Source organism: Bipolaris maydis (assembly GCF_028858645.1).
Source record: "Bipolaris maydis strain C4 unplaced genomic scaffold PSV08scaffold_7, whole genome shotgun sequence".
Taxonomy (NCBI): Eukaryota; Fungi; Ascomycota; class Dothideomycetes; order Pleosporales; family Pleosporaceae; genus Bipolaris; species Bipolaris maydis.
In genome coordinates, this window is record NW_027093863.1 from 239447 (window position 1) to 253193 (window position 13747).

General features: G+C 52.0%; 5 protein-coding genes across 5 annotated transcripts; 3 read left to right on the top strand and 2 right to left on the bottom strand.

Annotated features, from left to right (window-relative positions):
* Positions 1-295: 295 nt before the first annotated feature.
* Positions 296-2473, bottom strand: PSV08DRAFT_362148 (aquaporin-like protein; the record flags this gene model as incomplete). Its single annotated transcript, XM_014227391.2, has 5 exons — positions 296-857; positions 917-1185; positions 1239-1693; positions 1748-2350; positions 2440-2473. The coding sequence occupies 5 exons, from the start codon at positions 2471-2473 to the stop codon at positions 332-334; spliced, it is 1887 nt and encodes a 628-aa protein (XP_014082866.2). The 3' UTR covers positions 296-331.
* Positions 2474-3042: 569 nt separating this feature from the next.
* On the bottom strand, positions 3043-4555 carry PSV08DRAFT_297155 (vacuolar protein sorting-associated protein 26-domain-containing protein). Its single transcript, XM_014227390.1, has 4 exons — positions 4284-4555; positions 3730-4227; positions 3563-3679; positions 3043-3511 (listed from the first exon to the last, which is right to left on the bottom strand). The coding sequence occupies exons 1-4, from the start codon at positions 4498-4500 to the stop codon at positions 3408-3410; spliced, it is 936 nt and encodes a 311-aa protein (XP_014082865.1). The 5' UTR covers positions 4501-4555; the 3' UTR covers positions 3043-3407.
* A 1432-nt stretch (positions 4556-5987) lies between these two features.
* PSV08DRAFT_297167 (P-loop containing nucleoside triphosphate hydrolase protein) lies at positions 5988-7170 on the top strand. Its single transcript, XM_014227389.2, has 2 exons — positions 5988-6356; positions 6406-7170. The coding sequence occupies exons 1-2, from the start codon at positions 6108-6110 to the stop codon at positions 6850-6852; spliced, it is 696 nt and encodes a 231-aa protein (XP_014082864.1). The 5' UTR covers positions 5988-6107; the 3' UTR covers positions 6853-7170.
* An 829-nt stretch (positions 7171-7999) lies between these two features.
* On the top strand, positions 8000-8717 carry PSV08DRAFT_401793 (uncharacterized protein). The gene has a single exon (XM_066093624.1). It carries the CDS (start codon positions 8134-8136, stop codon positions 8476-8478), a length of 345 nt encoding a protein of 114 aa, XP_065949075.1. The 5' UTR covers positions 8000-8133; the 3' UTR covers positions 8479-8717.
* Positions 8718-9911: 1194 nt separating this feature from the next.
* Positions 9912-13548, top strand: PSV08DRAFT_390246 (sulfate transporter family-domain-containing protein; the record flags this gene model as incomplete). Its single annotated transcript, XM_014227387.2, has 4 exons — positions 9912-10154; positions 10211-11557; positions 11607-11806; positions 11855-13548. Coding segments are annotated over 4 exons (3314 nt in total), but the record flags the coding sequence as incomplete, so codon positions are not given.
* Between the last annotated feature and the right edge of the window lie 199 nt (positions 13549-13747).

The following is a 13747-nucleotide window of genomic DNA, read 5'->3' on the forward strand; positions in this document are numbered from 1 at the left end:
GCGGTACTAGTAGATTGAACCCTAGCCAATTAGCACGATTCATGGCGGAGTTCTCCAGAAAATCTGAAAGCCTTGCGTACCAGGTTTTAGTGCAGGTAAGGAACAAATAGCGGGATAGCAGAAAGTCTGGGGAAAACCCTGGCTGCCGATGGGCCCTAGATATCTTATCCCCGGTGGTGCTGCTACTACCTTTGGTATTTCCGGTGCCTAACAGCCGGTAAAGTGAAATCCCTGTCAAAAACATATTACCACATTGGAGACGCTAACAAATAGGATAAAAGATGGACAAAACTTTCCTGGAATTACAAAAGCCAACTTTTGATGACATGGTTTATGCAACTTGCTGGATCTTGTCCTTTGCAAGATCCTTTGTCTGTCTAGCCCTCCATTTGATATCGCCAGGCTGCGGCCACCGATAATTCACCGGCGACTCACCGCCTACAAAAATACACGTATCATACAACAAACCACCGCACAGCGCACCACTAACAGATGCACCCCAAGAGCCATATGCCCAGTATCCTGAAGAAAAAGCATCCTTGTATCCGACCCAGTATGCCACGAGACGAGGCCCAAGGTCACGCGCCGGTGAAATGCCCAAGCCAGTGTTGTATCCGAGACCAATCATGGTTACCATTCCGGTGAGACCAACGATGAAGGCAGTCATTCCCTGGCCTGGGGGAGAGTTTTGGTCGTCTCCCAGGGCGAAAACGACACATACAAAAATGGCCATGTAGACGAAATCATTGAAGAAGCCAGTTGCAGTAGAGTAGATAGGTCCTTGGGGAAAAAGTGCCTTGCCCGTCATGTCGAGAGTCAGACCGGGATCTACTTCATGGATGGCGTCATGGTAGACTCTGTTGTACATGTTAATTACAGGGTCAACCAATTCCAAACGAGAGCAACTTGGACTTACGCGTATGCGACAGCTCCTGCAGCAAGACCAGCTAATAGTTGCATGCATATGTAGATAATGGCCATCTTCCAAGGGAAACCACGAAACACCGATAGTGATATAGATACTGTCGGACTGAGGTGAGATCCACTGACCCCTCCACCCAGATAGATGCCTATCATAACCGCGAATCCCCATCCCCAAGCTTGCGTCTCGAAGCTGCCGGTACTTTGTTGAGATGTAGCAACAGACAGGTTTACGCATAGCCCAATCAAGAGGTAGATAAAAGTCTGTGAAGTGTCAGCGGAGCAAGCCCTTTTTTTTGACAAGAAGGTAGACATACTGCAAGAAACTCTGCCGGAGCTTGCGGGTACTTTGCTCGGAATCTAGCAATGGGGTTCCGATATTGGTTGTAAAAATCTCGCTCTTCTTCCTCTTCTCGTTTCTGGATTTCCTTTTCTTCTTCCTTGGTTTGACTAGTTTCGTTCGTGGCTCGTTCCTGGAGCGGCGGAAGACCGTCTTGGAGACCAAAGTGTTGTTGCTGTCCACTTCCATCGGCATATCCCAATCCATGTTCATTGACTGGAGCACGCGTTTGGCCACCGTGATGCTCGTGGCTGTGGGAGTCTTGATTGTGATCCAAGCCAAGTACTTGGTTGGCTTCACTTGTCGGCACGCGTTTCACATTGACCCTGCGGCCATTGACTACAGTCTGGAATCTGTCTGGGTTTCCTTGTCTGTTGGTGTCGCTTCCGGCGTTCAAAGTTTCCTGGGAATCCTCTGAACCTTCTTCCAAGACTGTGCATGCTCTGATTAGTATTTTTATGACATGTAAAAAAATTGAAAACTTACCTTTTCCATCGTCAAAATGAAGGCCGTCCTGCCGTGAGACTCCATCGCCTTGGTCGATTTTGTACAAGGATTTACGCAAATCACCTCGTCCCCACCACATGCCAGGGCGGACTGTGCGTGGAAGAGGAGCACCCAAACCAAAGACTGGCTTCTGTTTCTGCTCATTATACCATGGGTTCAGGGTGAAGTAATCATTGTCAACTTCGACAACTTGCTGTTGCTTCTTCTCTGGTCGTCGAGGAGGCTCTTGTCTGATATTTTCGCGAGTTGCAGTGTTTGATGGCGTATTTCTGATGCTGCCCATAGGCACCATGCTGGTTGCGGTAGTGCTGGTGCGAGCATTTTGCGGTCTCGACGTCAGATGAACAGTATCATGTCTTCCTATGCTTGGTGCATCGGAACGGCCTCGATGTAGAACTGTCGACGCAAGTGATCTTGTAGTTGGTTGTCTCGATTCATATGTCAGATTGGTGGGCCTTTGAGATGCAGATTCCTCTGGTTGTTGTTGTTGTTGTTGTTGTTGTTGTTGTTGTTGTTGTTGTTGTTGTTGTTGTTGTTGTTGTTGTTGTTGTTGTTGTTGTTGTTGTTGTTGTTGTTGTTGTGCTATTCAGAACCAGGGTGTTAGTTGTCTGAAAAAAAATGAAAGATCTTGTCTTGACTAGAATCAAAGACATGGATGGACAGTCGCTTACTATTTCCTGGCGAATTAGATTGTTGATGCGACATGTTGTAACTCAGGTTTTATGCTGTGTTGCAAAGGTGAGTACCGTCAGGTCGACCTTATATTGAAATTGCGTTAAGCCTAGAATTCACACAGATCATGGCGATATGACTAAATGGTAAATGGTGGTGCTGCTATTCATGCATGGGAAAGTGAAGAATTGCATGTGCTACGTCACTGGCAGGGAAGCTTTTTGCCTAGTTCGCCCATGGCGCCGGTATTTCCGAGAGATAATCACGGGCCAAAGACATGTGCACCAATCGTCTTGACTGATCTTCATAATGAGTGGGTAGAACCGAACAAGAGCCTCAATTCTTGGGACAAGTTGACTGATAAGGCAATTCCCATCTCGATCCTGAGGCGTTGCGGTAAGTTGTGGCGCTGTACAGATCACAAGTTTGACGGACATCGGCATGGTCAAGTGGAGCTTGTTGGCCTGCACTCGTCAGAATGTGCAGGCATGAGAAAATCAATGACTTGGTGTGTCGCGTGATGTTCACACTGTGGCAGAGGAGAGTGCATGTTACATGGGCAGCATACGAGCAGATGTCTGCAAAAACGCTATCGGCATTTGATGCAGAGCATCAGTACATGGCAGTCACCAGTCCTTGGCCAGCGTCTGCAAGCAAAGCCGACGATTGTGCATAATAACGGTACGGCAAATAGAGGCTCCACTTTGACTAGCGCACCAGTGTGGAGACGCAGTCACAATTGCTTTACTTGGCCGATGGATAGAGCCCACAGAGACTGCTACATTCCCATGGATATAAGGGTACACTCAAAACCCCTTTGCTACAATACCAAGGCTCAATGATCCCGTGGGATCCCATATCGGGGTATTACTATGCGCAACGAATAACTCCGACATTAACGCCACAGTGCGGCGCACTGGGCAAACCTGGGCTAGACACAAGTGCTCTTCTGCTCAAGGTACTCTCCTCACGATACTGCCATCAACTTGTTCTGTTCCTGCGCCAATGTAAGACCCTCGGGTGCTTGTCGGAAGAGTACAATCTCGGACTGCTTAAAGTATCGTCGCGCATCTGGGCACTGGTCAGCGAGATGCGCCGGACTGGGGGGCGGGAATAGCTCACCTTCGTCAATAAGTACGAGACTGAGATAATATCTGGTCGAGTACTTCTTGTTGACTTCGCGGAAGGTGGGGGTCAGGTCGAAGCCGCCAAGGAACAACCTGATTGGAATTGTTTCACCTGCAGGGCGGTTAGTGGGATACTTGTCGCAAAGAGTCGCATTCATGTACCTCGCGAGGGCGACCCATCCATGATCTCGAAGCGAACCAGGGTCTCGCTTTCATTGTACTGGTTCGGGGGGGCGCCCGTTGTTTCTCGCCGGATGATGGAAAGCTCCATGTGCTTGATCTTTAACCGGACGAGAAGGAAGTATATCCTGCCTACAATGACGTCTTTGAGATGGTATTTGGACTTTGAGTACTCAAACTCAATGTGCAAGCAGTCCTCGATGCCGACGTCCATTTTGATGGAGCTGTTTGTCTCTGGGGGAATGCGGTACGAGTAGACCCAGAGATCCTTTTCGCGGACCACGTCGGCCATTCTGCGCGAGACGGTGACGCGGACAAAGTAGCGCAGCTTGACGTTGATGCCATTGTACGACTCGTACTGCTTCTCGACGTTCTTGAAGTTGAAGTCAAAGGTCTGGGGGTGCTGCAGCTCGCCGGGAGCGGCTAGCTCCTGGCCGAGGGAGAGGAACTCGTAGTGGTTTCCGCGGTCGAAGAACATTTCTGGGCGCACGACATCAGCAGTGCGCGGGAGAGCAGCGGGCGGGCGAGGGGCGTACCAATGGTGCCAATGAACTGGACCTTGATGCCCGTGTGCTCGAGGCGCTTGCCATCTTTTGGGCGGACGGTGACCTGGCCCTTGACCGACTCGCCGTCGAGGTAGAGCGGGACCTTTTCCTTGCGGTTCTTGTCGAGCTTGACGTCGACGGCAGAGCGGTCGTCGAGGTCCTCGAGGACAATGTCGATGTCGACCGGGGTGGAGAAGAAGTAGGACATGGTTGGAGTGCGTGGTCGCGTCGGCGGCCGACGGGGCTGAGAGCAAGGTGGACGTGTGGATGCGTGGTGCATGCTTTCGTCATACAGCGCTTGTCCATGTTTGGGGGCGGGTCACGTGCTGCGGTGCCCCGCTTCCCCGTTGCAGTTGGGCGGGCTGGGCACATGTACTTACTACATACACAGTAGGTGGCTACCCTGTTGGCCGCTGTACTTGGTACGCTGTACGCTGTTGGCTGTTGGCTGTTGGCTGTTGGCTGTTCGCTGTCCGGCATGGCTTGTTGTCCGCGTCTTTGCTTGGTTTCCGTTTCCTGCCAATGCCGGCAAAGTCAATGGGTCCACGTCACGTCTCACTGCGTCGCGGATTGCTCGGGTCAGAGGGCAGGTCGCAGATGGCAGGTCGCCGGGCGCAAGTGCTCCACCTTCCTACGTAAGGAAGTAGTCAGAAGTAGGGCGAGGCGGCTGGCCGGGAAGCGTGCGCGAACCCATAGCTGGACTCGCTCGTATTCGCGCGCAAAAAAAAGAAAACAGCAGCCAGATGCGATGGTTGTCTAGTCGTCAGCCTCGACCTGGCCGGGCCGATGGCGTCGAGAGGCGGCGCCGGACCCCCACGCGCCATTATCCAACCGCGTGGTGTGCACGAGTCAAGGCGGTGAGGGCGCATGTGGAGAGGGGCGTTCCTGTGCCGTCGTCGGTGTATGGATGCTCTTGGGTCGAGTACGGCGCCGTAAGTAGAGTACAGTGCACTCACACTTGCTCACGGCGCATAGATGTCAGATTCATGTGCTACACATCTGCCATGTATGTATGTATATATATATGTATATATGTACATGCATGCATGCAGAGAAAGAGGGACAGACGACAGACGGCAGGCAGGCAGCCCGTAGCGCTCTAGTGGTACAGTACTCGCCTTGCCTAGGCAGACGCGGGGTGGTGCATGCTGTGTGACCTAGCTGTGACATATGTAGGAGTCGTGGTGGTGGTGGTGGTGGTGGGCAGCGCAGCCGGTTCCTGAGAGATGGGATGGACGGGCAGTGCGGGGGAAAAAAGGGAGGGATTCGGGCGCTAGGGCGCAGCATGACATCCATCATCCCACACGCGACAGTTGCATGTTCAAAGGCCGAAGCAGAAGCCTCTGCTCTCCACGTCGGCTGCCCGGCTGTTGCACCCGTCTGGCCCTCGCACCGCCACTAGCTGTCCGGTTCGCGCCGCCATTCGCTGCCATGGCTGCACGCGTACCATCCTGCCTGGGCCTCCTGAAGCACAACGCCCGCCAGCCCATCCCACCCTTGCCGTCATGGCGCTGCGGGCGAAATTTCCAGATGAGCGTCCCCGACTGCGAGCCTTAAAATCCACTCTTCCCCCCAGCGCACATTGGGTGCCTTTCCAGATTGCTGACCCTCTGCATGCAAACTAGTCGTTGTCGATACATGTGCGTTTGCAATATCGCATATTAATTCAGCCCAAGTCCCGTTTCCGGTTTCCTGCCTGCTGGCTGCCCAACTCAAACACCACTTGCCTTTCTCACTCACTCGCAAACGCCCTCGACCGCACCCTGCTTATATTCGCCCGCTCCCCGCCCGTTTCCCTTGTGCCGTCCCACCGCCATGATGCAAACCATGGAGCAATCAGTCCCCGCCCCCATACAATATGTATCGCCGCCCACGCCGCCCGCCTCTAATACCGGCTCGCCATCCACATCGTCGCCTGCTCTCGCCGACGCAAAGACTGCTCAAATGACCATTCCCGCCCACCACCACATCCTCATTGTCACCGGCCCTGCAGGCTGCGGCAAGAGCACCATTGCCAAGCATCTGTCCGATCGATATGGCTTCGACTACATTGAGGGTGATGAGGTAAGTCGCCTTGCCCAATCCCGCCTAGCGCCTGCTGACTGCCCCACAGTTCCACCCAAAAGCAAACATTGACAAGATGGCCGCCGGCATCCCTCTCAACGACGAAGATCGCTGGGATTGGCTCATCCTGCTGCGCGACCAGGCCCTCACCGCTCTCAACAACGGCTCGCGTGGCGTCGTCGTGACCTGCAGCGCCCTCAAGAAAAAGTACCGCGACGTCATCCGCACCGCCAGGCTGTACGACCAAGACCCGAATGCCAACGTCCACTTTGTCTACCTCCGCTCCGACATGGAGACACTGCTCTCGCGCGTCCGTGCCAGGCAAGGCCACTACATGAAGGACGCCATGGTCGCCAGCCAGTTTGCTGCCCTCGAGGAGCCCGACGAGACTGAATGCAAGCAGCTCAAGGACGTGGAGATTATCGACGTCAAGGGAGGCATCCACGACGTCCAGCAACTAGCCAGTGCTGCTGTTGACAGAATTCTGGCACAATAGCATTCTACCCGCAAAGTCAGCCGGCTCTGATGATGTGTAAAACAAAAAAGAGGTTCCTTTTCTTTTTCTTGTTCGTCTCACCTGGCATCGATGTCAATTCGATTGCCCAGTAGCGCAGCGAGGGGTTCTCGGTTTTATTTTTTTCATTCTTGGGTAAAGGCGTAACAGTTTTAATTATACCCTTATGACATGGGCTGGTAACACTGCATATGCGGAGCTTTTTCGAGTCCACACGCAATACACATTCATACATCATACTACATACATAACTACATATATACATACGTACATTTACAATAACACTATTGGTCATTTCACCCATAAGCCTCACACCTGCATGAGTCGTGCCGGCTGTACTACCGACATGCAACTAATTCACGACTAGAGTCGTCATGCTAAGACACGAATCTTGTCTCCTCTACACCCACGCAAAATTGCCACAATAAACTGCCGCGGCTAAATTGGGAAGGAGAAAGCAGGAACGAAGTGGTTCGGAACAAACTCGTCCGTCCACGGCCGGAAAGAGCTATCCAGACTGTTGCCATCATTCTGTTTCCACCCCACATGTCCCGATAGACAAAGGAGAAGATCGATCAACAGAGACGGGGAATCGCGACCGGACTAGTCTTATCGGCGGCATCTTACCAACCATGTACTACCTTTAGGCCGTCCATCCCACGTGCGTGTTCCAACCCTCCGCATTTACTACCTATTTTTAGTCTCTTGCCTATTTTGGCTGTAGTGGCTTGGCAGCCTCCCGGTAGATAACTGCTTATCGGGATTTAAACCTACCCGTGTGGAACTTGGTGTCCTACTGTCTTTGTTTGTCGTGGTATACAAAGTCTTTGTCGCCCTTTAGTGAGTTGATAAGTAGACCGGTGGCGAAAGGGATGCAGAATTACGGGATAGAAGCCAGATATTGTTGCAAGTACTCTTGGTGCCTAAAAGCAAAAGTGTCTTAGGCGTCCTGCTGGAGGGTGGCTTTGCTGGCACCGCGTCACAGTAGCCCTTGGAGTTCTCACACAGGCTGAGCATGGTAACATGGTGCAAGTTTTGGACCCAGGGTGAAGAATCTAAATTAGAGGGACGATGGGCGCAGCAAGGTGCTTGGCTGTCGTGGAGGGAAGGAACGAAATAAAGCAGGGGCGCTATGTCAGTGGTGTTTTGCTCATTGCAACAGCAACATTACACCTTGGTCTCTTCTCTTTTCACTTTCATCTAATCAAATACATCACGCATTACTGCGTGACATAAGCAGTGTATACCGCGCTTCCCAACGCCATGGCTTCGGTATCGTCAACACTGATATCGGTCTCCCGCTCCGCCGAACTCACCACGACAGCACTTGCGACAAGCATGACTGGCTCGCCTGCTACGCAACCTTTATTTGCACCTGAATATAACAATGGTGTCTCGCCAGTCCCGACACAAGTCATTGTTGGCATTGCGGTGGGTGCAGTTGCAGGGCTGGCGGTGCTGGTAGCCGTCATTATATTTTTTGTGACGAGGGCTACAGGCAAGAAGCGGGAAGTGAGGGTGGTGCGGGTTGGAGGAGGAAAGACGGCGGATGATGTTGACGATGATGAATCGGTTTTATCCGGTTATGAGAAAAGTGTGGGGAGGTGAGGGTGAATGAGGTGTACGGGTATTTAAGCGCTGTTCATGAAAAGTGGCCAAGGAAGACGTTGTTGAGAAACAAGTCTAATTTTGTAACATGGAGAGTACGCATGAGCTTGATAAGTTTTGATTTTTAATCGTGCTAGTACGCAATTTTCTTTTATTTCACAACCATGCACCTGAAATGACTGTTCCAAGAAATCTTGAGAACAACAGGATTCGACTTTATAGAATGCAAATCAATTCCACGATCCGCAGACCGGACAGCTATATCGGGGAAATTGTCGCCGCGATTTTCATTGGTGAGCGTGGCGACGGCAAAGGGCTGCAGTACGAATGTGTCTGGACCCTCGTACCCGACGCCATATTGACGCTAATGACTCTGCGGCGACCTTTTTTTTTCAGTGGTTGTAAAGTGGAGCAGAGAGACGCGAAGAGCACTCTCGAACCGCCACGGAACCTGCTTTGCGGAGAAGCAAAAAATTTGAACAAAAAGTTGCAAACGGGCTCAACACCCGACTAGTTTGAGTTTAGCGCAGAAGAGGGGGGGAGGGGAAAGGGCCAGACATGGTCTTGCGGCAAAGCAATGACACTGGCAAGACGTGAACATGACATGATTTTCTTGCCATGACGAGTGTGAGGGTGTACGGACGGTGATACATGGACAGGCGTGCTTGGATGTAAATGGATCCTCCGGTATGTAGGTACACCATAGCCGGGCCAAATGGATCAAGTACACAGTTCCTACAGAGTGGAGGCGGATGCAACGGCTTGTCTCCCCCGGCGCGCTCCGCCGCAGTGCATGCATGCATGCAAACTCAGGCGAACTGAATCATGTGACTGCTCCACGGTCCAGAGTCTTGTCAAGCTGCCATGTCTGTTGACGCCATATTGCGCGCACGCGGGGTATAGAAGCGTATGGATGCAAGCAAAACGACGTCGACAAATGGCCTATCCCATCCTATCCTATCCCATGTCTGTAGCGACATTGGCAGCACCAGGGCAGGGGTTCGCTAGCGGCGGATGACGTACCGGCAGCCGTTGCAAGGTTGTCCCACCCACGCTGTTCCGCCAAAATTTTATGCCATTGCACCCGCCCCTCTCCAAGTAAGCTCAATTCCTGGCTAAGCCATGCCATCCTTGCTTATCTTGCCGCCCGTTACCATGATACCTGGCTGGATCCGCGAAACCACGGTGCGCAGAAGCCAGAATCGCGTGCCATCTCCAGGCGATTGCGAGACTGCTGCTGCCATTGTCCACCCACCATCCGCCCTGCCCTAACAACCTCCCACAGCACCTGCCCGCCCATTCATTTACCCACCTGGACCGCGCGCCCTCCCGTGAATCTTGGAGTCTGCTTTCTCCACTTAAACTTTCCTCGCTCGGGACATGGCTTGTTGACTTCTGACCCGACCGTCGTTTCTTCTCCTTTGACTTGGGCGCAATGCCTTCTCATCTCTTTGCCCGCGACGCGCCCGCCGCCGAACAGCAACCCCAGCTGCCTTTTACTGGCGACAACGCAAACGACGCCGACTTTGCCTACGACCAAGCGCACGCTGAGAATGGCGGCCATAGTCTTCCACGCCGGATACGCGGCCAGTCGATTGCCTCTGCTGCTCTCTCTGGCTCATACACGCGCAATCCCATCCGTTCCTTTGCCCACCAGACGTCACACGGCTTTGCTGGTCCGTATCCAAGACCCCATGGCGCCCATTGCCAGCATTCACTGACTGCCCTGCAGATACCCCACAATACTCGTCCCAGGGCGTGCGCGAGAGAAGCTCCCAACTAGCTTCGTATGCCCTCGAGGCCGAAAACTACCAGGACCGACCGCACCGTGGCAGCTTTGCCGACTCCGACGCGTATGTCACGAGGCCGGGCGCCATCCACTCGGACAGTGAGGACGGGCGCACGTCGCAAGACTCTGGCCGCTGGACCGACGCCATTGATCAGGAAAGCGACGCCGAAACCCCCGAGACAGTCATTGGCCCTCAGTACCAAGATCGTAACTTTTTCAGCCCAAAGTCGCAGGCCGACACGGCCCGAAACAACAACAACAACAACAACAACAACATATCCCCGAGTGTAGTCGTTGAAGACACGGAGCGAACTCCTCTGCTTCCACAAGGCAGACTATCGCGCTCAGGCCCTCAGCAAAAGCACAAGTCTATACCTCATGATTCGTGGGGGCCACGACCCAAATCGAATCTACCCCGTCGTCTCACACACACCCTCGAGGTCGGTCGCGAACATGTCTTGGGCATTGGCAGATCGCTGTCTAACCCCAACAACTACACCAAGGATGCTCTCCTTTCACGTGTCATTGAAGGCATCCAGATCACGTCGGCCGTCTTCCTCGGTCTGCTGCTCAATCTCCTCGATGCGTTGTCTTATGGCTACATTCTGTTCCCACTCGGTGCACCCATTTTCAGCAACACGGGGCCAGATGGCATCTCCATTTTCTTTGTCAGCTGCATCGTGTCACAGCTGTGCTACTCTCTAGGACTGTCTGTGTTCAAGGGTGGTGTCGGATCTGAGATGATTGAGGTTGTGCCCTTTTTCCATAAAATGGCATATTCCATCATGGAACAGATGGAAGGCAAGCCCCCAGAGGCAATCATAGCCACCACCATTGTCTCGTACTGCCTCAGCTCCATTTTGACTGGTCTCATCTTTCTTGCTCTTGGTGCCTTTAAGCTCGGCAACCTGGTCAGCTTCTTCCCAAGACACATTCTTATCGGCTGCATTGGCGGAGTGGGCTTCTTCCTCATTGTGACTGGCATTGAAGTGTCAGCTCGTCTCGAAGGCAACCTCAATTATGATCTCGAGACCCTACACAAGCTCTTTTCCTCTGACACTTGGTACCTCTGGACGCTGCCGCTTGCCCTTGCTATTGTAATTATGATACTGCGGCGGCTATCCAAGAGCCCGTTCGTCTTGCCTGCTTTCTTCGTCTCTGTATTTGCCATCTTCTACCTTGTTGTCAAGGGTATCCTTCACAAGGATCTGGAGCCTGTGCGTAATGCGGGGTGGATATTTGAGCTGCCAGAAGCTGGTGTCCAGTTTTACAGATTCTACACCTACTTTAGTAAGTACCTTGCTGAACTCTCCGTGACAGGGTGCTAACAAATCAACAGAGTTTGGCAGTGTAGACGCAGCCGCCCTTGTTAGCACCATTCCCACCATGTTTGCTCTATCCTTTTTCGGTATCATTCATGTACCTATCAATGTTCCTGCTCTAGGTGCAGCTGTGAGGGAGGACAATCTCGATGTAAACCGAGAGTTGATCGCTCACGGCATCTCCAACACCCTCTCTGGGTGCTTGGGTAGCATTCAGGTATGGACAGCGACACACATACTTCGCAGCATTACTAAACATGTATAGAACTACCTCGTCTACGCAAACAGTGTCATGTTTATCGATAACGGCGGTAACAGCCGCACTGCTGGTGTCATGCTCGCATTTGCCACGACTGCTGTCTGGTTAGCCGGTCCAGCCATGGTTGGCTATATCCCAATCTGCCTAGTTGGTGCACTCATTTTCCTACTAGGTATTGATCTCATGAAAGAAGCCCTCTGGGATACCTTTGGCAAATGCCACAAGCTCGAATACTTGACTATCTTGGTCATTGTACTCATCATGGGTATCCACGACTTTGTGGTTGGAATCTTTGTCGGCATCGTACTTGCATGTGTTAGCTACGTGGTGCAAAGTTCGCGTCATTCAGCCATCCGCGCCTCCTATAGCGGCATGATTGCCGAGTCTACAGTTCGCCGCCCACGAGCAGATTCGCGGTACCTCAATAAAGTTCGAGGGCAAATTCGTGCCATTAAACTTGGAGGATTCTTGTTTTTCGGTACGATTGTATCGGTCGAGGAGTACATGCGCTCCTTGATCGATGACGATAACTTTGAGAAGAACCCAATCAGCTTCATCATCGTCGACTTTACTCACGTTACGGATGTCGACTTTTCCAGTTCCGAAGGTTTCCAGCGTATCAACCGTATCTTGAACACCAAGAATGTCAAGATGATTATCTCTGGAATCTCATTTTCCGATCCCGTTGGACGTGCTCTGCAGAACGTCGGGTTGCTGGACGGAGAAGGGGATGAAGACTGCCCGCCACCCCAGATTTTTGAAGACCTCAACACGGCGCTGGAATCGTGTGAAAACGAACTCCTCGAGGTGTTCCATAGACACTGCAATAGACGCCCATCGAAGCAACAGTCGACACCACCCATGAGTATTTCAGGGGCCAAGGACATTTCTACACACGAGCCTGGCTCACCCACTTCATTTGGCGCCAGCTCCCTGAACCCTGTATTCTCGTCACCTCGACGAGGTGCTCGACTCATTGCCGCTCGCTCCACTATGCGCGAAAGTGGCGACGATACTTTCTCTATAGCCGAAAACGCCTCACAATACACGACAACCGTGGTGCCACCACGCTGGCGAAACTTTGCACAACCACTCAAGATTATCCTCCAGACTTTTGAAGACGTGTCGGCCAAGAACGAAGACTTTTGGCAAGCCGTCGCGCCCTACTTTGAGCGCAAAGAGTATCCCGCCGGCACAGTACTGTACTCGCGTGGCGACGACCCTGACGGATTCTACATTCTCGAAAAGGGCCGCCTGCGAACAGAATACGAGCTCGACCAAGGCAATTTCTTCGAAGTCATCCTACCCGGTACCACTTGTGGAGAGTTGCCCTTTTTCTCCGAGACTGACCGCACGGGTACGGTGGCTGCCGAGAACGACTCGGTTGCCTGGTTGCTCACACGTGAGAAGTACAAGGAGCTGGAGAAGAAGGATCAAGAGGTTGCTACCGAGTTATTGAAGGTGGGCTTGAAACTGACAAAGGAGCGCATGGATGCTATTACGAGTTATGTGCTCGTCACTGCTTCGTAGGCTTTTGCTCTTTCTGGGTGGAAATGTTAGGAGTGAGGAAGGGAGCTTTTATTTAAACTTTTATTGTTTGAAGCATTTAACACGGAAAAAGCTTTATTCGTTTAGCATGGCGTGTGGTCGTAGGTGGCTTTTTTACACTGAAAATTTTTCAAAATGAGACGGGATTTTTTATCATTACTGCTGTTTGTGAATTCAATGGCAGCATAAAGATTTGAACATGTATAGATTTCTTGTCTATTAAAACTACCAAAAAAAATACAGAATGATACGTGCCGTAAGATCATGACAGTGCTCAAGCAAAACAAAAAAAGGATAGCAATCGAAGTGGTTTTACTAGCTGCTCTCGGTTTCCTGATACCATGTTAGTTA